The 24964-nt window shown below is 42.0% G+C and overlaps 1 protein-coding gene across 2 annotated transcripts in view; it reads left to right on the top strand.

Annotated features, from left to right (window-relative positions):
* Positions 1 to 18532, top strand: part of LPL (lipoprotein lipase) — a 45659-nt gene extending 27127 nt beyond the window's left edge. For both annotated transcript variants that reach the window (XM_070742359.1, XM_070742358.1), the window contains exons 6-10: positions 1408 to 1650; positions 2695 to 2815; positions 11671 to 11850; positions 14224 to 14328; positions 16516 to 18532. In XM_070742359.1, coding sequence (XP_070598460.1) covers positions 1408 to 1650; positions 2695 to 2815; positions 11671 to 11850; positions 14224 to 14328; position 16516 — 650 coding nt within the window. In that variant the 3' untranslated portion in view covers positions 16517 to 18532. The remainder of the gene's footprint in view (positions 1 to 1407; positions 1651 to 2694; positions 2816 to 11670; positions 11851 to 14223; positions 14329 to 16515) is intronic.
* The last annotated feature ends 6432 nt before the right edge of the window (positions 18533 to 24964 follow it).

Raw genomic sequence — 24964 nt, 5'->3', positions numbered from 1 at the left:
TGTTATATGTTAGTGTTCTGCTCACTTTTCATTGCGTGCATGTGATATTTTGGCTGTAGTGATAGCCGGTCCAGTATAGCATGTAAAAGACAAAACTATATTATTATGCTTATCTGTGTGTAGTCAGTTATAGATGCCCACTATTATGTTCAAATATTCAATCTAGACCAGGAGTGGGGAACTCTGGCTCTTTTACAATATGTGAACTTCATGGAATGGTTCACTTAGAAACATAGAAAAATAGATGTCTGACGGCAGAAAAAGACCTCATGGTCCATCTAGTCTGCCCTTATACTATTTTCTGTATTTTATCTTAGGATGGATATATGTTTATCCCAGGCATGTTTAAATTCAGTTACTGTGGATTTATCTACCACATCTGCTGGAAGTTTGTTCCAAGGATCCACTACTCTTTCAGTAAAATAATATTTTCTCATGTTGCTTTTGATCTTTCCCCCAACTAACTTCAGATTGTGTCCCCTTGTTCTTGTGTTCACTTTCCTATTAAAAACACTTCCCTCCTGAACCTTATTTAACCCTTTAACATATTTAAATGTTTCGATCATGTCCCCCCTTTTCCTTCTGTCCTCCAGACTATACAGATTGAGTTCATTAAGTCTTTCCTGATACATTTTATGCTTAAGACCTTCCACCATTCTTGTAGCCCGTCTTTGGACCCGTTCAATTTTGTCAATATCTTTTTGTAGGTGAGGTCTCCAGAACTGAACACAGTATTCCAAATGTGGTCTCACCAGCATTCTATATAGCGGGATCATAATCTCCCTCTTCCTGCTTGTTATACCTCTAGCTTGAACTCCACAGATTGTAAAAAAGCCATAGTTCCCCAACAATGGTGTGTTTCACTTACCTTTGCTACCAGTTTGGGAATTGGAGTGTGCAGTTGCAACGCTTCTGTGCATGCGCAGAACTTTTTTGATGACATCCGGGCAGTTGGGCGGAGCCTCCCATTGCTACCAGTTCATCTGCTCCAGGACGATCTGATAGCAACCCAATACTGCTCCCCACCCCTGGTCTAGGCTGTCCTTAATATCTTCCTTTTCTTTCTTATTGTAGCCAATAAAATGAGCTATAGATCATTGTGGTTATTATCACCAGTATTGTATAATTCCTAATTGGAGGACACTATTGATAAGTTTTAATGCAGGAAAGGGGAAACTGCAGCCAAGTAGGATAAAATAGTACTAAAGAAGAAGCAGTGAAGAAAAGCAATGGCATTCATTAATGAACATTATCTTCACAATTGAAATATTGCTCAGAGTGTGAGAGAATTCTCACCAAATTTGTTACACTGGGGAACGTCTGGCATAGATTTGCTTATCATAATTGCTGAACAATAGAAATGCGTCCCTATACAATACAGTTTGTGTCATTTTTTTACCCCCTAAGAATCTGATCAGCTGGTGAAATGCTCTCATGAACGCTCCATCCACCTCTTCATTGATTCCCTCTTGTATGAAGAAACACCAATCATGGCGTACCGATGCAATTCAAAGGAAACATTTGAAAGAGGGCTTTGCTTGAGCTGCCGAAAGAACCGTTGCAATAATTTAGGGTATGAAGTCAAAAGAGTGGGAAGCAAGAGGAGCAGCAAAATGTATCTAAAGACCCGTTCACACGCACCTTATAAAGGTATTTGTGATCTGCTGCAAACTTTTTATTTTTAGGTCATGGGTTTGCCACTGATGGAATATAACGTTTGAAAATAAACTTAATTTCAGAACAAATTGAACAGAAAGGACTCTTTCGCAGACCTCATTGAGGGGCGGCATACAAATCTAATAAATAATAATAACAACAACAACAACAACAACAACAACAACAACAATAATGTTCTTGGTTAAAGTCTGAGTTCATTATAAATTTAAGGACGATAGACTTATTAGATTCAAATTAAGCACTTGTTTTAATTAAGCCTACTATTGAAATTGAAAAGTAAGCAGTTCATATCAAATATGATAACATTTGTATTTCTCAAGTGCATAGTAAGTTTGAATATCAATCCAGTAACCTGGTTTTTGTAAGCGAACACAAGCATTCTGAGGCAGGATTCTCCAATGCTCAATGAGCCCATCCATTATTGATATTATATGGTTGTTATGTGTGAGTAATCTACAGTTAGATTCATAATCTAAGACTGGTAGAAACTTAATTGAAATCCTAACCAAGGAGCAGCGATAGGAAGATGTTATTTGATGCGGCTGTTATTAGCAGTGCTATTAATTAAAGTAGCTATGTTTAAATTATTTTCATATAACAAATGTTTGGGTGTGTGTGTCAATAATATATTTCAAAATCTTCATTTGGATTTGTAACTGATTTTTACATTATAGCAGAATTAGATAATTTAGAATTCATTTTGTAATTACTTTTTGTTGTAATAGGAATAAACACCTTTATCTCATGCAACCATACTTAGTATTGCAGTACACAATTCCCAAATAATACTTTGATCTGATCTTCTGACTTTGTGGGAAATTAGATGGGAGAATATCAGCATTTGATACTACTGCCTCCTGTTTGTAGATTATCAGATTTTGGGGGGAGGGCAACTTTTTAAAAAACTGAAGATATGTTGTCTATAAAATTAATTTCCATATTTGAGCACAAAAGTGTTATCTTCCAAACTGAAAATAGCAGAATTTATTAATAACATTTTGCATCTTTTGTTCTCAGTCTTTCATTTCCAGGTCAAGATACATTTTTTTGGAAAATTTAACATTACCAAGAGAAACGAGCCATTTCTTGTTTCTTTTTATGGCACCAAGAAAGAAAGTGAGAACATACCGTTTGTAATGTGAGTATCATCTGAAACAACTTCCTACACATTTATCAATATACTGTTGCATTTTAAAACATGTTCCTATTGGCTGCAGAAATTGCTTGCAGAGTCATTTGAGAGTGATTCCTACTTGAGTGTTTTCACTGAAGGATGTGGTACATTTTGTTCCATTTAATTGTTTCCAGTGTCTTTTAGAAGAAATTCTCGGATAACTTTTTGCACGTTATACAAAAGTGCTGCATGAGAGAAGTGAGTGTCACTTTTGTCCTACCCGCTGCCTTTCAAGGAAGTGTACGAAAGAGATAATATTTAGGCTTTTGACACACCCCATGAGTACAAAGAAGGAAGAGTTGATTGTGTCCAGTTGCTCTGTTTGGGAAATGTATATAGAAAGCTGTAGCAAATGGTGGCTTCTCATTATGCACTTCTACTTGGGTGAAATAAAATATGCATCTCATGAACCTGGGATTAGGCCTTTTGCATACAAAGACAAGGAGCTAAGTGGAAGTAATGGTAGTCCCTAAAAAAACCCTATTAAGTATGTGAATAGTTTAATGATCAAGTGTAAACCAATCGTTTGTTAAAAGGCAATCTGGTAAAATATTCTCTGGTTGAAAATCTACTATTTTTTAAGAAAGCCTATTGACATACAGGGGGTGGACAAAAGAATGGAAACACGTTTCAGCTCTTCCGTGGAATCCAGATTTGTGAAGCTCCCCTCGAACAGTTTTTGTGGAAACTGGGTTCTGTACGTGTCTATTGAGCTCTGCAGTGATTTTAGGAGCTGCGGTCTTGCGATCTGCTCTACCAATTAGCTTTAGAGTCCGACGGTCTCTCTCAGACAACTTCGACTTTCGACCAGACCTGTGCTTGGCTGAGAACGTTTTCCCTTCTCTTTCAAAAGCAGTCATTACTTTTGAGACGCCAGACACCAGACTTTCGACCAGACCTGTGCTTGGCTGAGGACGTTTTCCCTTCTCTTTCAAAAGCAGTCATTACCTCTTGAAGCGCCAAACATTCGGGCACTTTCTGTTACACTAGCGCCTGCCATTCGAGCACCAACAATTTGGCCTCTTTGAAAGTCTGAGAGATCTGCCATTTCTAGAAGGTTATAACCAATTTCCTTAAATTTCTGTAAAAAAATGACCCGGGGTGGCGCAGCAGGTAGAGTGCAGTACTGCAGGCCACTGAAGCTGACTGTAGATCTGTAGGTCAGCGGTTCAAATCTCATCACCGGCTCAAGGTTGACTCAGCCTTCTCCACTGCACTGCTCAGAGAGTCCAACGTGGGTAGTACTTCAGTCTTATTGGTAGGAACTGAGTTTAGAAATTAGCATAATTAACATGTCCCGCCCACCACTGCCCCCTCTTAGCCAGTTTTAAAAACTCAGTTCATAGAGTAGGGACATATGAGTTTTGTTCTCCTTGTAAAATAAAGTTTGTACACTAATAATTTTTTTCCTTTTTTCTCCATTTCTACAGGAAGAAGAAGAGTTCCTGGAAAGAGAGCCTCTGCCCTCTGGGGTATAGTTCTCCAACTTGTTAACCCCTGAGAGGCCTCTGCTCCCCGGAGTATTGCCTTGCTGACAGGGTCCGCTGGTATGGGGTCCCTGACGCCCGCGATCATAACCCCCTTGTCCAAATTGCCCTCCTGGACACCCAGCGCAGGCAGACACCTCCAGGATCGGCTCCGGCCATCAGAGAGGAGCCGAAAAACCCCCGGTTTGCCGCGAGGAGCTGAATCAGCTGGGAGTCGGCTTTAGCAGCGGCGGCTAGCGGCGAGGCGACAAGAAAAAGCCTCAGATTGCCGCGGGGATCCCAAACGGCCGTAGGGCGGCTTTGGAAGCGGCGCAGCGGCAGGAGAAGCCCCGGACAGCCGCGGGGTGCCTATCAGCTGTGAGGCGGCTTTGGAAGGCGGCGCCCAAGCGGCTAGCACCAGGCAGCCCTAAGGGAACGATCGAGAGAAAGGGGAAAAGCGAAATAGCTGGGAAGCGGCAGGCAAAGAGAGCCCGTTTTTTTACAGCCGCAAGGAGAGTCTTCTTACCTCCTAAACCAGCACTGGGCAGATTGTTGGACTGCAAGTCCTTTCCCGCCATTATTCGCCCCCCAGACTACGTCACGGCCGCCATCTTGGATGAGAAGGCAAAATCAATCCTCCCGGGCAGCCATTTTGGAAGGGCATGACAAGGAGCCTAGGGCATAGACCACGCCCTCCTGAACCAATCAGGGCTCCAGACAGCTATGACGCCTTAAGTAGGCGACACTAAGCTGAATCATTCACAGCGAGGGTTAGCATTGAAAAGCTATCCAACTGCAATTATTGTGAGCAATTACTGACTCAGAAATGTCGCAGTTACCCCAGAGCAATACCGGTGAGCCGGCTGCCCCCTCAATTAGTAAGGGGAAGGAGAAATCTCACAGTAGCAAATCTAAGGGAAAATCATCACAATCAGCAACAGCCCTCAAGGAGGCTGAGAAAAAGATCAAGGCCCTAGAGGCCCAACTGGAAATGAGTAAGTCCAAGCAGGGACCTAGCCCCTCCAGTATGTTTCCCACTCAGCACCTAAGTCCCTCGGTCACTGAAGCACCATTAGAGGGCATGCTACTCTCTGGGACAGGGGGATTATCACCAGATCACCCCTTGAGCGCCCCCCCATCACAAGGGGGGCAGGAGACAGAGTGGTCTAGACAGGCTATTCAACCAAGGCCACAAACCACTCAGGCTGCAACATTTACTCCTACTGCAGCGGGCCTTAGAGGACCCACAGACAATTGGCAAACAATGTCTCCATCCTTGCAAGACATGATTGCCTCTGCATATTCGCAGGGCATTGCAGTAGGCGCTCAACAAAGGCCCTCACCACTGCCTAGACCTAGCAGACAGAACCCTTGGACTGTGCCAGAGGTAGCCACATCTGTGCAGGACTCCTTCCAGGATGAGCAGGACATGGGGGAGATGCCCATGGATCAGGAGGATGAACTCTCAGGAGATGAGACCACCTTACCTGAGCAACCTCCACTGGCAGGCCTTTTCAAGCAGTCTCTTTTCAGAGTTTTATTGAATAAGGCTAAGGCCACCTTGACTCCTGACAACTCAGCAAAGCCAGCAGCCCAGGAGGTGGGCATCATGCCAGCAGCTAGGCTCATCAACGAGCCCCAGAGGGAGTCTGAACACCTCCCTGCCATTCCTATATTCGCAGAAAACATCAAAAAGCCCTGGCAACAGCCAACTGCAGCCCTAGGACCATCAGCCTGGGACAGAAAATTTTATACTTTCGACCCTGAGGTGGAGGAATTGCTCCAGTATCCTACAGTGGATACCCCGGTGACATCCTTGATGTCTAATGCTCTTGTACCATCAGACATGGCAGATGGGCTGAAGCCGGATGATAGGAAAGCGGAAAATATGACCAGAAGAATGCATTTGTTGACAGCCTGGTCTCTCAGAGCGGCATCGGCCGCATCGTTCTTTAACAGGGCCTCTATTCTTTGGTTAAAAGACATGCTAACCAGACTAGGCCCGGAGGATGCCAGGCTGCGCCAAGATGTGAATAAATTGATTGCCACTACAGAATTCTCCGCGGATGCCACCTTAGCAGCAGCAAGGTTCTCCTCCCGCGCCTTGGCATCAAACCTATCAGCACGACGCCTGCTTTGGCTCCGTTTGTGGCAGGCAGACGCCAAGTCAAAATGGCGTCTTGCTGCGGCCCCGTATCAGGGCTCCAAGCTCTTCGGGGAATCCCTGGACTCGGTTCTTGTTGAGGACCGTGATAAGAAGAAGGTCTTACCACGTTCCGCGAGGCGCCAGGACAGGAGGGGAGCTCCTTATTACCGAAGGCAGTCCTTTCGTTCAGACACCACCTCGGTTTCATCCCCGGCCTCCAGACCATATGGACAGGGGACTTATAATCCCACCTATCGTACCGAGCGAGGAGGTTATGGGAACAGGGGCCAACAGTTCCAGCAATCCCGTAGACCATTTCGAGGAGGTAACCGGGGAGGCTACCGCAAACAGAGATGACTCCTTCCGGGACACTCCCATAGGTGGGCGCCTGCAGTGCTTCACCGACTTTTGGGAGTCCATCTCCACAGACGTTTGGGTTCTGGACTCCATAGCCCAGGGTCTGCAACTAAGATTTCTCCACCACCCTCCCAACAGATTTATAGAAACCTCATTACGACAACCACAAAAGAGAGTCATCATCCTGCAGGAGGTCCAACACCTCCTAGACATAGGAGCAATAGAACCTGTACCAGTGCATCAGCAGATGCTAGGGTTCTACTCCATCGTGTTTGTGGTCCCCAAGTCTTCCGGCGGCTGCCGTCTCATTTTGAACCTGAAGCAACTCAACCTTTACATAAGGTACCAACGCTTCAAGATGCATTCCCTGCACTCCATACTGGCATCTATCCGGCACGGGGACTGGATGACCTCCATCGACCTCAAGGAGGCATACCTCCATATCCCGGTTCATCCACAACATCGACAGTTTCTCCGCTTTTATCTTCTCAACCAACACTTTCAGTACAGGGCCATGCCCTTCGGCTTGTCCTCCGCCCCGAGGACATTCACCAAGATTTTGGACACTTTAACAGCGAGTCTCAGAGCTCGATCTATCCGTCTTCTAGCATACCTAGACAACATTATCATTCTCTCCAGAAGCCCTCAGCAAGCCAGGCAAGACCTGGCCAGGACAATAGATGCGCTGGAGAGGGCAGGTTTCACTATCAACCGAGCCAAGAGTCATCTAGAGCCAACTATGCGTTTGCTTCACCTAGGCGCCATAATAGATTCCTCAGCAGGTCTCGTCTTCCTCTCATCAGAGAGGAAGCAGAAGATACGGGCGTTAGTTCGTTCCGTCTCGCATCACAGCAGGACCTCCCTAGCACAGCTGTCACAACTACTGGGGATGTTCATTTCCTGCATCAACATCGTTCCTTGGGCTCGGATTCACGCTCGCCCCCTCCAATGGTACCTCCTTCCCTTCCAAAAGGCTCGTCTCAGCAATTCAAAACGAAAAGTGCACCTGACCACGACAGTGCGACTTTCCCTCCCGTGGTGGACCTCACCAGCCATCTCCAGGGGCTCCCCCTTCTTACCTCATCAGGAGGTAACAATAACCACCGACGCAAGTCTTTCTGGCTGGGGGGCACACTCGAGGGGACAAGTGGCCCAGGGCAGGTGGTCCCCAGAGGACTTGGGGGACCCCAATATCAACAGACTGGAGCTACGAGCAGTATTCAACGCTCTACAGGCATTCACGGACATGGTAAGGAACCAACATGTCCTAATCTTGACGGACAATGTAGCAACCAGAGCACATGTGAACCACCAGGGTGGCACGCGCTCAGGCCGTCTGATGCAGGAGGCCCACGAGCTAATGTCATGGGCAGAGAGACACTTAGCATCAATCCGAGCGGAGCATATTTCGGGAGTGGAAAACACCCAGGCGGATTGGCTGAGCCGCACGACTATCGACCCCGGGGAATGGACATTGAACCCGGAGGCCTTCCAACTGATAGTCCAGAGGTACGGGGTACCGGTAGCGGATCTCTTTGCCACACAGCACAACAGGCAGTTACCACGATTTTTCTCCCGCTTTCCGACACCAGAGGCCGAGCAGGTCAATGCACTGCTATCGCCATGGCCCAGGGGGCTTCTCTACGCCTTCCCTCCAGTCAGTCTCTTGCAGAAGGTGGTGGCCAAGATTCTGGCCGAGGAGGCGGACATTCTCCTCGTAGCCCCACACTGGCCCAGACGCCCTTGGTTTGCCGACCTCATGGGACTGTCAACCTTACCACCATGGAGAATCCCGCTCCAGCACCTAGTCCTAACACAGGGATCCATTGTGCATCCAGACCCACAGTGGTGGAAGCTTGCCGTGTGGAGATTGAAGGGGACCGCCTGAGGGAGAAGCAGCTTCCGGAAAGTGTCATTAACACCATTCAGGCAGCACGGCGACCATCAACGACACGTATTTATCAGGCTACCTGGAGGGCTTACAGCACCTTTTGCAGGGCCCAACACATCACGCCCTCGTCATCTTCAGTACGGCATCTTCTGGAATTTCTCCAGAAGGGACTAGACCAGGGGTTGGCACCCAACACACTCCGCCGACAGGTGGCAGCTATAGCGACAATCCTTCGTCCAGACCCGTTTTCCCCGATCTCTCATCACCCTTGGGTGAAGGACTTCCTCCGAGGAGCGGCAAACCTGTCTCCTCCTGTCATACACCACTTTCCATCCTGGGACTTACCGCTGGTCCTCAGGGCACTAACAGCACCACCCTTTGAACCTCTGAGGGAAGTATCGCTTCGTTTTCTCTCAGCCAAGGTGGCCTTTCTAGTCGCCATTACCTCCGCCCGCAGGGTGTCGGAGCTTGCAGCACTATCGGTTCGGCCGGACCTTTGTGTGTTCCATCCGGATAAAGTTACTCTAAGACTGGACCCCTGTTTTCTTCCCAAGGTTAACACCAGGTTTCACAGGGCCCAGGACATTATCCTCCCAGATTTCTGCACCCATGGCTCTCACCCATCAGAGCTGCGGTGGCATAAGGTGGACGTTAGAAGAGCAGTTAAGATTTATATCCGCCGCACTAGCACCTTTCGGAAGTCGGAGGCTCTCTTCGTATCCTTTCTCCCATCTTCAATGGGGGGAAAGGTTTCATCTAAAACCATCAGCAGATGGATCAGGACTTGTATCATCGAGGCTTACCGAACCACAGCGACACCATTACCAGGTAGAATTACAGCCCACTCTACCAGAAGCGCGGCGACCTCAGCCGCTTGGACTACTCAAGCGCCATTAGAGGACATTTGCAGGGCAGCGACCTGGGCTGCCCCTACAACTTTTATCAGACATTACCGTATAGACTCCTTTGCTTCTACGGAAGCAGCCTTCGGCAGAAGAGTGCTACAGGGAGTTTGTATTCCTGCGCCCCTGGGCCAGCCGATCCCTCCCTGAAGTGTGGCTTGGGTATATCCCACGTTGGACTCTCTGAGCAGTGCAGTGGAGAAGAACCGTTGAACTTACCTGAACGGTCTTCTCGCTGCACTGCGAAGAGAGTCCAAACCCGCCCGGCCTTGTTTGGGCCCAGGTGCACAGTTTAATTGAAGTTACAGTTGTTAAATAAAGTTTTTGTTCCTTTACTATTCCTTCGTTTTTATCACTGGCTAAGAGGGGGCAGTGGTGGGCGGGACATGTTAATTATGCTAATTTCTAAACTCAGTTCCTACCAATAAGACTGAAGTACTACCCACGTTGGACTCTCTTCGCAGTGCAGCGAGAAGACCGTTCAGGTAAGTTCAACGGTTCTTCCATCCTTCTTAGGTGGGTAAAATGAGGACTTGGATTGTGGGGGCAATAGCCTGGCTCTGTTAAAAAGTGCTATTGCTAACATGTTGTAAGCCGCCCTGAGTCTAAGGAGAAGGGCGGCATTAAAAAATTGAATAAATAAACAAATAAGTTTAAAAAAACATATCAAATAACAGAATTTTTAAAAAAATGTTAAAATATGTCACATTTTGATTGATTTGAACATATTCAAACATTATGATGCCAAAAAGTCAAGTGTTTCCATTTTTTTGTCCACCTTCTATAGTTTAGCTCCCCAATAATTATTTGAAATTAAAAGCATATAAGGGATCAGTCTCTGTGCTTACCAGCACTTATCACTCATGTTGGATATAGTATGGGATCTAGCAGGAGTAATAAAGAATGGGATTATCAATTGCATGTTTTAATCTGAATTGTCTCAGTTTGCAATCACCCATAGTTCTGCTGCCAGCTACTATCTTGGCATCTAATGGGTACTTGTCTGAATGAAAGGATCTGAAAAATCCTGGCAAATCTGGCAAAAATAAATGTTGCAAGCTGCCCAAATAAAGTCACATGTTTGTGAAATGGACATATATAGAAATTGGACAAATAAGTAAAATCAATGCTCCTTGAAGTACCTCTCTTTATATGATTGCATCTGTGAAGACTATACCAATTTTCCCAACCTAATCCCCTCCAAATGTATTGAGAGTTCAGCTCTTCAACTTTCTAGAGTTAGAGTGGTGTCATATCTGGAGAACACTAAGGAAATAGAAATTTATAATAGGAGATCAACTTTGCTTGAGTCACAGGTTTTTCCAGACAAGGGCTACCACTCAGAAAAGGAGTGAGTTTGCGTCAAAAAGATTCAAAGGTCAGGTCAAATTAACATTTAAATTAATGAAATAATTCATATCCTTATGCAAGGAACCTCTTGAAGTAGAAGGAGAACATGCAGTGATGAGGAAAAGAGAAGTCTTGGAGGGTTTTTCAGCTGGTGATGGAAGAAAGTTGGAAGGATGTAGTTCTTTCTTCTAATTAAAGGTTTTGTTAGATCCTATGAGTGTTCCCTCGATTTTCGCGGGGGATGCATTCCGAGACTGCCCGCGAAAGTCAAATTTCCGCGAAGTAGAGATGTGGAAGTAAATACACAAGTAAATATACAGTATCCCAAACCTTCCCTTAACACTTTAAACCCCTAAATTACAATTTCCCATTCCCTTAGCTATCATTTAGATTGTTACTCACCATGTTTATTTATTAAAGTTTATAAAAAAATGTTTTTTAAAGTCAGACGAAAGTTTGGCGATGACATAGGACGTCATCGGGCCGGAAATACCGTGGTGTAGGGGAAAAAACCGCGAAGTATTTTTTAATTAATATTTTTGAAAAACCGTGGTGTAGACGTTTCGCGAAGTTCGAACCCGTGAAAATCGAGGGAACACTGTAAACCTTTTTTCATGTTCTCTGATAAAGAAATAGGCCCCTGGGGTGAGTTGAAGACAAGCACGGACTGAACTTGTATGTGGGTTTGTTTTGTTTTTTAAAAACAGGCCTGAGATTTCCACTAACAAAACAAGTTCCTTCCTGGTGTGTACCGAAGTTGATATTGGAGAACTGCTTATAGTAAAATTTCAGTGGGAACAAAAATCTTTTTTCAGTTTGAGATGGTGGGACACCCCTGAATTTAGCATACGAGTAGTCAGAATCAAGGCTGGAGAAACCCAGAAAAAGTAAGTTTACTTCCTTTTTTTTCCTTTTCCTTTCCTTTCCTTTCCTTTTTTTTTTTTGTGGTCAATTATTTTGTCACCATCCAAGATTACTGATTATCTGTTCACTCTTGGATTCAGTTGTATCCTGAGTTTTATGAAAGATAATCTGATATTAATATAATGATAAAAGAACATTTATTAGTACAGTGGTGCCTCAGTTCTCGACCACAATTCATTCCAGAAGTGTGGTCGAGAACCGATTTGGTCGAGTACCGAATTTATTTATCCCATAGGAAATAATGGAAATGGATTTAATTGGTTCCCAGCCCCTGTTAACTCGCTGGGAACCAATTAAATCTATTTTCTTTATTTCCTATGGGATAAATAAATTCGGTACTCCAAGCTGCAGGAAGGGTGGGGGCGGCTGCAATTCCGGCAGCTTTGGGGGGCTCCTTTCCTCAATGCTCCGTATTATTACCTGTAAGCAGCTGCAAAAACTTTCTCCTTCCCGGCGGTGGCTTCCCTTCGAGGAGCAACAGTGCCGGGAACGTCACGTGATGAAGGGAAGCCGCCAGAGCCATCTCAGCAGTTACCGCCGCTCCAGCAGCTTCCCTTCATCACGTGACATTCCCGGAGCTGTTGCTCCTTGAAGGGAAGCTGCCGCTGTTGCCGCCGCCGGGAAGGAGAAAGTTTTTGCAGCTGCTTACAGGTAATAAGAGGAAGCAATGAGGAAAGGGCCCCCCCAAAGCTGCTGGGATTGCAGCCGCCCCCACCCTTCCTGCAGCTTGGAGCTCTTATAGAGCTCCTCAGCCCCCTGAAGCTGCTGGGATTGCAGCAGCCCCCGGCGGTAACATTTCGGATAATAAACAAAATTTTCTGTGGCTGTTCGGTATCCGAATTTTTGTTCAGATACCGAAGCAAATTTTTGCCAAAAATTTTGTTCGTTATCCGAAATGTACGAGAACAAAAGCATTCGAGTACCGAGGTACCACTGTATATTTTCATAGGAAGAGCTGCTTGTGATTTGGAACTGGAGGATTACAGTGAGTGTTCTTCCTTAGCCAAGGCACTTAACTGTAATTTTTGGAGTATGACCCACCCACCCACCCCCCGCAAAAAAAGAGGATAGAAATGTTGGTGCATTTTATACATAAATTCACCCATCCCATTTTCACCAAAACAGGTCCGTTGGGTGTGCAGAGAGTTTGGGAGGCCTGCAGACTCTAAACCTTCTAAACCTTCATCAAGCCCCGTTTTTGCAAAAAATGGGTCCGATTTTTGCATCCCAAACCCCGCCATGCATTCCCTTTTTGCTCTGCCTGGCTCCCAGGAGCTTTCTGCAGGCCTCCCAAACCATCTGCGCATCTGGTTTTGCAAAAATGGGTCTTACAGAATATTTGGGAGGGCTGTAGAGTGCTCCTGGGGGCCGAGGAGTACAATAATTTTTTTTTTCTTATTTACCTCTTTGAAATCTTGATGTGTTTTATAGTCAGGAAAATACAGGCACCATGCAGGAGAATATGTTTTCCACTTTCTCCTCTCTCCATTAACAGCTAACTTATGCAAATGGGAGGAGATAAAACAAAGAAGAGGACATGGCTATTCTGTCTTCCACAACCAGAATGCTCTAGTTTCCACTCCCACAGCATCTTCAAATCACTATAAATAACACTGACCTTTAATTTATTGCTGCTACTAATAATAATTCACTCCCCCTTTCAATACTATGACGCAGTATGACAAGTTTCCAATTCTCAGCTGTATCTCACAAGTAATGCTATGTTCTCTTAGAGTACTAGGTGCATAGTAAACAAAAGTGATGTTGGAAATATATTTTTGCACAGGATACCCTTATTAATGACATGGTGCAGAGATATTATGGTAACACAAATAACCTTGCAATTGCCTTGATCTACATGGGAGGATGGGAAATTTTCTTGAATAGTAAAATTGATCCAGAATTACAAAAACTGATGGAGAAGTTGTAGAGCAGACCCTTTGAAACAGGCTTAATTTTTTCAGATATGTGGTACATTGTGCATTTTGTGGCATTTTTTTGTATTTCATATATGGAATTAGATTGAGTTATTGATTCTGCACATATTTAGATCTTATTTTGTTTGTAGGCTATGATTGATTTGATAACACTGATTTCCTATTTGTCATGTCTCACCTTCACAGTTCAATTCTGATATCCATATCTGCTAAATTACAAATGAATATTATAAAAACATATAGTAGGTATTGTTTTTTTTAAGTTTTGGACTAACCAATCAGTTAAGCAATGCCTTATCAGAACGTCTATTTTAGATTTAAGATATAGTTGAGATAATGAAAGACGGCTTTTTAGATGATAAATTTATAGCTAATTCAACAGTTTTGTTTATTGTGTAGGGTGATGTTCTGCTCACAGAATGGATCCTCTTTTCTCCAAAAAGGGGGTGAAGCTGTAGAATTTATGAGATGTAATAAGAAAAAACAAAACAACATAGATTCATGGTAAGAATTCTTTCATTTGCTATGCAGTGGACCCCTGAAAATGCATTCCATCGTTGCCATTTTCAAATAGTAAGAGGCAGTCTCTTTGGACAGAAAATTGTGTGACATACTTGCTGTTTCTGATCTCTTTCTGCTGAAGGTTGGGTTGCAATGAAAAAGGGAATTCTGTATATAAACCATGTGAACATTAGATACTTATAGTGGAAATTAACAATTTCCTCTAACATGCTAGTTTTTTTATGTTAAAGATATTCTCTCAACTTTAGGGAGATATCCTGTTCAAACGACAGTCTTCCACCTGCATTTGGGAAGAAAAAGCTTAGCTGATGAATGGTTCTGTTAGATGGGTAACTGTACTTCTAAAACTTGAACAAAATCCATTGTCAATCATAAAATGCAATAGAAACAAGGCATCCCTGTCTCTGACAGGTGCTAATTTCACAGACTATATTGCTCTTAGCAAAGCCTGAATAATTTCCTGAGAAACAGAGAGGCAGCTAAATAGACAGGTTGAAGCTACATATGAACTTAAGCAGAATGCTGTCTGTTCTTGTTCTATATTTTATGGAGGTAACACAGGACTTGGATATTTTCTGCAAATTGGGAGAGATGGGAAAATAGATTTCTCTAGATCTCTGTGTCTTGCCTTCAACGCACTGTTCATGCCATAAAGAGTCTTCATGCAAAGATGATGCAGATGAAGCCCTTCTGCTTCTGAAAGCAGAATTCTATAGAGAACTAGCCACATTTTTTTCTCATAATGCTAGTACAGTGGTACCTCTACCTACAAACACCTCTACTTACGAACTTTTCTAGATAAGAACCGGGTGTTCAAGATTTTTTTGCCCCTTCCCAAAAGCCATTTTCCACTTACAAACCCGAGCCTCCGAAACTGTAACTGGAAAAGGCAGGAAGAAGCCTCCGTGGGACCTCTCTAGGAATCTCCTGGGAGGAAACAGGGCCGGAAAAGGCGGGGAGAAGCTTCTGTGGGACTTCTCTAGGAATCTCCTAGAAGGAAACAGGGCCAGAAAAGATGGGGAGAAGCCTCCGTGGGGCCTCTCTAGGAATCTCCTGGGAGGAAACAGGGCCTCTACCCTCCCTGTGGTTTCCCCAATTGCACGCATTATTTGCTTTTACGTTGATTCCCTTAGGAAAAATTGCTTTTTCTTACAAACTTTTCTACTTAAGAACCTGGTCGCGGAACGAATTAAGTTCGTAAGTAGAGGTACCACTGTACAGGAATGTGGTAGATATATTTGTGGTTGAGAATAGGTAGAAAGAGTAGGGCTTTAAGTACATCATTTACCATATGAATTTTTTTTCAAAAAAAATTCTGTACTTTGTGTCTCCATATTATTTTGATAGCTTTGAGATTTGAAGGAATTGAGATAGAGTTTTCAATGTATTATTAATCAATCAATCAATCAATCAATCAATCAAATCAATCACATTATTCATATTTATCCCCACAAGTGCTTTATTTCTAAGTGACAAGTCTTTTGCTAGTACAGTATAGCTATCATATTATGGGTGGCAAAATTACAAATGACCTCTGGATCACAGCAAAGAGTTGAAATTTTTGCTGCCATTCAGTCGCTCAACTGGATATTTGCATCTCTTCCCTAGTAACCATATTTATTTGAGAGTGCATATGTAGGAGTATAAAATTCTGCTGTTTTTGTATATTGTGCTTATACAGCCATTAGATTTGTGGAAAGGGGTTATAAAACCTTGGTAAAAAAGTCTCTCTGTATCAGTATTCATTACACTTCATATCTCAGAGCAGTTAAGAATTGATTTCACTGTTGCTATATGCTTTGCTTTACTTGTTGAACTCCTGCAGGGTTTGCAAACATAAAATGCATAGAAATATTTAATCTTACATCTTGCTCAAGGAAAGGTGGTCTGTGTTCCTTGGAATAGAACATATGGATGATTCATTAAATTGCATCCTAAGCACTTCAGAAACAAGCTCAGAGGTTTTTTCCAGAAGAAAACTGAGAAATGTAGTTTAGTAAGGAAGTTGAATACTGATAGAATTACACTTTTGACATCTGGACAGATAGCTTAAATTAAATACATTGCCAGTTGCTACCCCATCAAATTACCGAAATAGATGTTTGAAGTCACCAACACAATTAATTTAGAAAATAGTGTTAAGATTTTAAAAATTATTTTTTGTTTTAGAGACCAGGCCAAGATAATGAATGACTGAAGATATTCTACTTTGGAAAGAAAATTCCCCAGAGTACTGACCAAACAGGAATGATTGTACTGACATAATTACCTGTCTTCTATAATACTGTCATCTGACCCTGCGCTAGGAATTATTTACCCAGACTGAAATCTTGACTCAGTTTCTCCTGAACCTGACTAGCAACATACATTCAAATTCACATCCGACTGGAAACACGGAAGTGCAGATGGACAGTATCTTCATCCAGATCAACATCAGAATGCACACTTGATTCCTGATTCAGTGAGCGGCATGCATGTAAAACCTACTTCTACTGGTAGATCTCCTTATCTGGATCAGCTCAGCATATACCAAAAACTACATAAAGAACTTTATTTTTATAATTAAGAAGAAATCTCTCACAGATGGTGATTTTTGTATTATCCAGAACAAACTTCAATAATTCTTATACCAACTCTCTTGTTTTATAATGCACTTGTGTAAAAAAAAAACCCTATTTATTGAAAAATTGCTTATTTTTACATGCATTTGGATTAAGGTGTTTGGTTGTTTTTTTATTAAGTTCTACAAGTGGGCATTTTGCTGTGCAATGTCCATTTAGCTGATATTTGCAGTTTTGGAGCTTTGGCTGGCTATAAATTACTTTTATAAGCAATTAAGAACAATATTTAGACTTTTTATTCAATAAATGCTTACAAGCCACAGTATATATGAATAATGATGTTTTGTAAGTCTGAAAGATTCCAGAGAAAGCTGTTTCACAGTAGGTAAATAATTAAAATTAGGAAACACTTAGCAATCCATATTCTCTTTATATGACAATACATTCACCACAAGAGAAAATACCTAATGTAGAGTCTCATGCTTTTCCTTTAAAAAGGAATCAGGTGCATTTATAGTAAATATACTCCTGTTTATCAAATTATCCCTAAAAAAGTAGCAGCACTACCATAAACATTGTAGGAATATTGCTTCATATAACAATATTGTTACCAGACACAAAATTTCATTATTAAATGTGGACAGTGATGACAACTAAACCTAAGATTTTCATAAATCCATATTCCAAACAAATAATAATCCCCTCTTTTGACACAGTTTCTAACTTGGAAAATAATATTTTTTTTCTTAAGGTAATGTAAGCATATGAAGATGGAGTATTACACTTTCACTTTTGGAGAATAGATAAAGATATATTTTGTTGATTCAGGAAGTAGTATGGACCCACAAAAAGGCATTTGATGCAGATATTTATTGGCATGTTCAAAATAATTCATCAATTTTAATTTTTTAATCAAAAGCTTTGACTTTCAAAGTTAGAACCAATTATAGTCACAGTGGTTTAATACGTTGTACACTAAAAAAAGAGATAATTTCTACTTCTGTGAAGATACATAAAAACAGATGTGCCTGACCTTGGATACTGCCGCTTTAGCATCTGAATGTCGAATACATTAGCTCTTTCTACAGGAAAAAGGTTATCAAAAGTGTGGCAAAAATTAAAAGCAATACTTTTAAAAGTTTTTTTTTAATTGAGATGGTTTCCCTGCACATTGGTCTCTCCAGGCAGGAAAAATAAGTGAATATTGAATGATACCCTTAAAGATGTATATCATTTCTTCTGGATGAAGCCGATTTCTCAGGAATGAGATTTAAAAGACTATTTCTTAACAAGTTGAAGATTTTTAATGCAAAATTAAAAAAACAACGCCAACAGCACTTGATCACCAAAAGGAGTTTTATATATGAGAAGATATATCTTGACTTTAATTGTTTCTATTTATTATTTGTAAAATATATTTGTGTACATATGTAAAAGTTAGTTTGTATATATTGCTGAAGTGATTAAAGCTATATTCATTTATAGACTGGTGACACAGTTTTCTCAAAACGAATATGTTACATGAAAAAAAATGGTGCAGTGATCATTTGTTGTTTCAAGACATCCCTACTTTGTACATACTGACATTTGCAAACATTAAAAGAAAGAAGCCATTGTTAATATAATTTCTGGAATGATTTGCTATATTTGCCGAACCAGAAGAGAGTGTGTTGTTGGTCGTAGGGGAATAAACCATTATCTATTTGAAATTAGCATCTCCATAAATCCCAACTGTGCACACACATTGGGCCTTTATCTTTTGGGCATCTCACATGCACAAAATGCAACATTTTTTGGGGGCCATGATCCTTTTTACCTGACTCCCAGGTCAAAAATGTGCCAGATTTGAGTCATCCTTAGTTCTGCTGGATATTCGAGAAATGTTTTCCTGTTAAACTGGCATCATCCAATTATAACTGTGGGGTGTGTCGAATACGTTAGGATTGCTGTACAGAATTGTGGTATATTTTGTAGTGGGGTGAATCTGAGAGATGCATACTAGCCATTTCAAGCCCAGGTGAGCAGATGACTTCTCTGCTTCCCCAGTCAGCCTTATTTGCTGTTATGTTGCTGACATTTTGAAGAGCTGACCTCAGCAGTGTTATAATAATGATCCTTTGGATTTTCAGAAAAGCAATTCAGCAACTTTTTAAGTACAAAGGACAACCTTCTTGTCTTCTGATTGTGCCTTAGCTGCATGTAAATTATTTCCTCCCAATGAGATGTTCCTATAATATTCAGTATAGCATGATAGTTGGGTGTTGTTTTTTTACAAACGCTGTAGTAGTCATTCCCTGGGCTTTGGGCTATGGACTGCTGAGGATCTTCAGACATCTGCCATGGTGGTCTGCCATAGCCACAGATTTTATTAAACTAGAGATTTTCCATCTTCCTTAGTAATAGATCTCTACCGAAGAGCATTAATGACCAGCCAGTTAAGAATAGCAGTATATAAAGTGATTCAAGTGATAGATATTTTTGATTAATTTGGGGTTCAATATTTTGTTTTAAGAGCCTTGGGTGAGTTTGTGAGTATGCTGTTTTAAGCTGAAAACACAAGGAGTTGGTTGGCTTTTGCATTTTCTAAATCTAATGTTCCACAACTTTAGAAAATTTGAGAAGAGTTGCAGTGGACTGCTTGGTTGGCTGCTAATGGCTATCAAGACTACTATAATAGAACGATGGGACCAAATCTTTCAAATTATCTCTTGAATGGAATATTGAATCTGGAAGCTTGCTTTTCTGACCTGTGTAAATAAAGAACATAGATCAGGCGTGTCAAACTTGATTTCATTGAGGGCCGTATTGGGGTTGTGTTTGATCTTGTGGGGGCTGGGCTGGGGGTGGCCAACTTGACGTCATGTTGAGGGTGCCTGTGTAGCTTGAGATTTCTTTCAGAGAATACACTCCTAAACTCTGTTTTTGGCTGTGATGGCCTCCCGTAACCCTTTACCAACAAAAACAAGCTCCAAGCTCCATTTTATTAGCGAGGGCAACGCTGACCAGTCCGCTGTTTCCAGGGCAACCCAGTGGACCAGATCTGACCTCCAGGTCTTGAGTTTGACACCCCTGCTATACAGTAGATGTTTCAAAATAAAAGCATTGCTTGTGATTTGGCTACTTTTGGAACTGAACAAAAATAAAAAGAATTAGGTTATAGGCGGAAGCAACACAGAAAGCCAAATTCTGCAGCCAGTCCACTTCTGCTACAGTGCCATGATTGTCAGATCTCTTTCCTTCTGGGATGATGTAGAAGAGATGGCAGCAAAGTTGGAAGAATCAACCAATTTATTTATCCAATTCTTCACATGGATAAGCAAGACAGCTCCACTTGGCAGTGACTTAGAATAGAGACAATAGAGATAGGAGCTATAAACTCAGCAATGTTTTCTACTGACCCATTGAATCAATGGATAGCATTTTAATTTAGCAGTGAGGAAAGGCTCTTAGTTGTTGTAAGCATGATTATATTAAGTTATATAATATATAGTGACATGAGGTAAGGAAGAAGGGACAAATTTAAAAATCGTTAGACTGCTCAGATAAGCTTCTGCAGATACTGTAGGGAAGATAGACTAAATAAAAATCAAGAAGACAACTTTTTCCAGCCTAAGGTGGAATGGGGTCAGGGGTGAGCTACTGCCCGGATTTGGGGGGGGGGGAACGCAATGGGGTAGTGAAAATGGAGCTCCACTCCAGAGCACCCAATTTGCACTGAAAGATATTGGGGGGAAAATGCAGGGCATCCTGCATAAGCCACACCCACAGTGTGGTAGTAAAAATTTTGGTAGCCCTTCACTGAATGGGGTGGACAAACTAGGGAGGGTGATATGATAAAAGAATCTAAATTTTATAAGGGGGTTTACAGTTATTTAGACTTTGGGCAATTCCATATTGGAACCCAAAGAGTCTGGTTATTATTCTACTCTTCTTGCAAATCAACAACAGAGATTCCACTCTGGATTGTAATGAATTGGCAAAGGGGCTGAGTTAGTGCCAGTACAGGGGATCATTGGTCATTTCCCTATTTCTTGCCTCTCCCATCCATGCAAGAGAGAGAGAGAAGCCTCATTGGCTGGCCTTTGTGTGCGCAGATGTTTCCCAGATGTTGTTATACACATCCCTCCTTTATAATCTCTTTTGACACTTCAGTGTTTTAGACCTTCTCTTCTTTTGCAGTGATGTAATAATGCAACAGGGAACAGCATCTTCCGTTTCTAAGTTTTCCTACAAGCCTAGGGAAATGTTCTAGCAAGGAGGCTGTTCTGGCTTATAGTTTAATTTCTTAGAAACAAAGTATAATGGGAACTTAAACTAGTTTTTCTTTAAAGGGCTGAATGGGAGGAAGGGACTTTTTGCAGAATTCTGTATAGGGAGTAGGAAAGGAAGAGGAGCTTGCTTCATCTACCTGAGCAGAAGTCAAAATATTATCTACTAGGAGATGAAAACATGAGCCTCGGTGGTGCAGTGGTTAGAGTGCAGTACTGCAAATTACTTCTGCTGATCACTGTTTGGCAGATCGAATCTCAGTAGGCTCAAAGTTTACTCAGCCTTCGATCCTTCCAAGGTGTGTAAAATGAGGAGCTGGATTGTTTGGGGTAATATGCTTACTCTCTGTAAATCACTTAGAGAGGGCTGTAAAGCACTTTGAAGTGGTATATAAGTCTAAATGCTATTAATATAACATTGAATAGAGCAGGGATCTCCAACCTTGGCAACTTTATGACTTGTGGACTCCCAACTCCCATGCGCTGGCTGACGAATTCTGGACATTGAAGTCCACAAGTCATAAAGTTGCCAAGGCTGGATAACCCTGGAATAGAGCAATAAAGGCCCACAGGGTTGGTTTCTCCAGGTCTCATCAGCTAAGCAGTGCCAGCTGGCGGGGCCACAAAGGAGGGCCTTCTCTGTGGTAGCACCAGCTCTCTGGAACCAGCTACCTTCAGAGATGCGTATTGTCCCCACCTTACTGGCCTTCTGGAAAGCCTTCAAGACCTGGCTCTGCTGGCAGGCTTGGGGTTGTTAATCGAATGACACATCTTCTAGATATGGCCCCAAAAAGATACGTATGAGTGTATAAACACCACTCATATTAAGGGATTTTTAAATTGCTTTTTTATGTCTTATGATGGTAAACAAACAAACAAACAAATACATTTCAAGCTTTCCCTCTTAATCCGATGATGGTTTGTGAAACACTCATTCTCCACCCTTCACATTGCTTAGCTTCATATTGCAAATCCATTCATTTGGAGAGACTGCTTTCCCCTAGAATATTCTTCCTACCCAACCAGATGGTGTTTCCTAAGGGCTCCATGTATTGGGAAATTAAATGATGATTTTCTGTGGGAGCTCCTCATTTCAGGAACAGTCTTTCCCCTTCTGGAATGGCCTTCTGGAATCTGGCTAATAAAAAACTATTTTTCCCCCAATAAAAAATCTGTGATAAATTATTGGGGTTTCTTGTTTGTTGCTGATATATTTTTTGTCCCTGTGCCTGGAATAGGTCCATTTGCCACTATGTTTGTGGTCATCTTCAGCAATAAAATCCTCCTTTAATGGGTTCCTTCCCATTCCTAGGAATGTTTGGAAGACCTTAGCATGTTATGGTTAGTTTATGATTTGGTGTATCATTGAGATATTTGGCCAAAGCTTTCGATCAACTATCCAAACTAACCTCAGGGCCAGCAACCTGAAAGACTGGCTTTGAGAGAGCTGTTAACTATCTAACCAGGTAAACTTTGCAGAAGAGATAGAAACATAGAAACATAGAAGACTGACGGCAGAAAAAGACCTCATGGTCCATCTAGTCTGCCCTTATACTATTTCCTGTATTTTATCTTACAATGGATATATGCTTATCCCAGGCATGTTTAAATTCAGTTACTGTGGATTTACCAACCACATCTGCTGGAAGTTTGTTCCAAGGATCTACTACTCTTTCAGTGAAATAATATTTTCTCACGTTGCTTTTGATTTTTCCCCCAACTAACTTCAGATTGTGTCCCCTTGTTCTTGTGTTCACTTTCCTATTAAAAATACTTCCCTCCTGAACCTTATTTAACCCTTTAACATATTTAAATGTTTTGATCATGTCCCCCCTTTTCCTTCTGTCCTCCAGTCCAGACTATACAGATTGAGTTCATTAAGTCTTTCCTGATACGTTTTATGCTTAAGACCTTCCACCATTCTTGTAGCCCGTCTTTGGACCCGTTCAATTTTGTCAATATCTTTTTGTAGGTGAGGTCTCCAGAACTGAACACAGTATTCCAAATGTGGTCTCAGCAGCGCTCTATATAAGGGGATCACAATCTCCCTCTTTCTGCTTGTTATACCTCTAGCTATGCAGCCAAGCATCCTACTTGCTTTTCCTACTGCCCGACCACAATGCTCACCCATTTTGACACTGTCAGAAATCACTACCCCTAAATCCTTCTCTTCTGAAGTTTTTGCTAACACAGAACTGCCAATGCAATACTCAGATTGAGGATTCCTTTTCCCCAAGTGCATTATTTTACCTTTGGAAACATTAAACTGCAGTTTCCATTGCTTTGACCATTTATCTAGTAAAGCTAAATCATTTACCATATTACAGACCCCTCCAGGAATATCAACCCTATTGCACACTTTAGAGTCATCGGCAAATAGGCAAACCTTCCCTACCAAACCTTACCCTATGTCACTCACAAACATATTAAAAAGAATAGGACCCAGAACAGACCCTTGTGGCACACCGATTGTGTAACCAACACACACACACAAACACACACGTAATTTTATACAGCTGTGTCCTTCCAAGGATTCTGGGATTGGGCCTGGTAGTCTGAATGATGCGAAATGCATCTTCTATCTACCTGTCTGTTTTGTTACTTGCTTTGGAACAGAAGTAAAAGTGAATAAGATTTCTTTAAATTAAGTGTATTTTCATTCTTTAAAACTACAGCATAAATAACTGTATATGATTTGACAATTTGCTGCAAAATTCCTATTGGTATTGAAAAGAAATGCAGATGAGGTGAGACACTTCAAATAAAGGAAGTGCCTTATGTTCCTTATGACCACTTGTAGTTGTCCTGGTGATAAATTGAGATAAAGGTCTGTTTTGGAATTTACCATTTACTCTGGTTGGATGCCATTATATCTAGGGCAAGTGGGAAGAAGAAGCTGTCTGAAGATCAGGTTTGTTAAATAGCAAACTTAAAAAGAACAGACAATGGCCCTGGGCACAATATAATATCTGATTATATGACTCCTGGGAATGAACTAGCATTAAAAAAAAAATCTGATTCCAAATATGTATGCATTCCGTACACATTTTTGGAAGAAAGATGTAGAAGAGAACATTAGACCTAGTGCAGTTGGCTGGATTGTCAGACCCGAAAGCCAAACATGTCAAGTTAACTGAAGACTCATTCCTTATATCAAAATAAATCCCAATTCTTTTCCATGGTATCAATGATTGTGGAGGGTCTCCATTGGATTAGTGCAATGCACTCTGTGCAACATGATTCAGAAAGTTGCAGTCCGGCTGATGTGTATTTACTAATCAGAGCAGCTAATATATCTAATATCTGTTGTGGTTAGCTCTGGCCCACCTCCTGCCCCAAGGACTGTGGATGTGGGGGAGACATCCACATGCTGCAGGCCTGTTTTGCCCCCCCCCCGGTAGAATCTGATGATGAAGGCTCCTCTGACCAAGAAGACATGAGTGACAGGGAGGAGGAGAGTGTGGCAGACAGCTCAGAAGGAGATCAATTATCTAGCTCCTCCTTGGATTCAGAACAAGAGTTAATTATACAGCCACGCATGCAGAGAGCGATGCACAGGCAACAACAACTGAGAAATTATTATCAAAGAAAATGAGGCCACCTGTGGTTGGGTGGGGCTGTGGCAATTAGTGAGGCTGCTATAAATAGCAGCCTGTGGGTTTGGCCATTGTGGAGGATTATCTGATCGTTGTGTTTCGTGACTGCTTTACTGACTTTGACTTTTTGTGTGCTGATTTTTCCCCACTTTGAAACTAAACCAGAGCAAAGTGTGTTTCACTTTGTGAAAGA

This window comes from Erythrolamprus reginae, chromosome 2 (assembly GCF_031021105.1).
Source record: "Erythrolamprus reginae isolate rEryReg1 chromosome 2, rEryReg1.hap1, whole genome shotgun sequence".
In the NCBI taxonomy this organism is placed as follows: Eukaryota; Metazoa; Chordata; class Lepidosauria; order Squamata; family Dipsadidae; genus Erythrolamprus; species Erythrolamprus reginae.
This window is presented reverse-complemented; position numbering and strand designations above follow the sequence as displayed.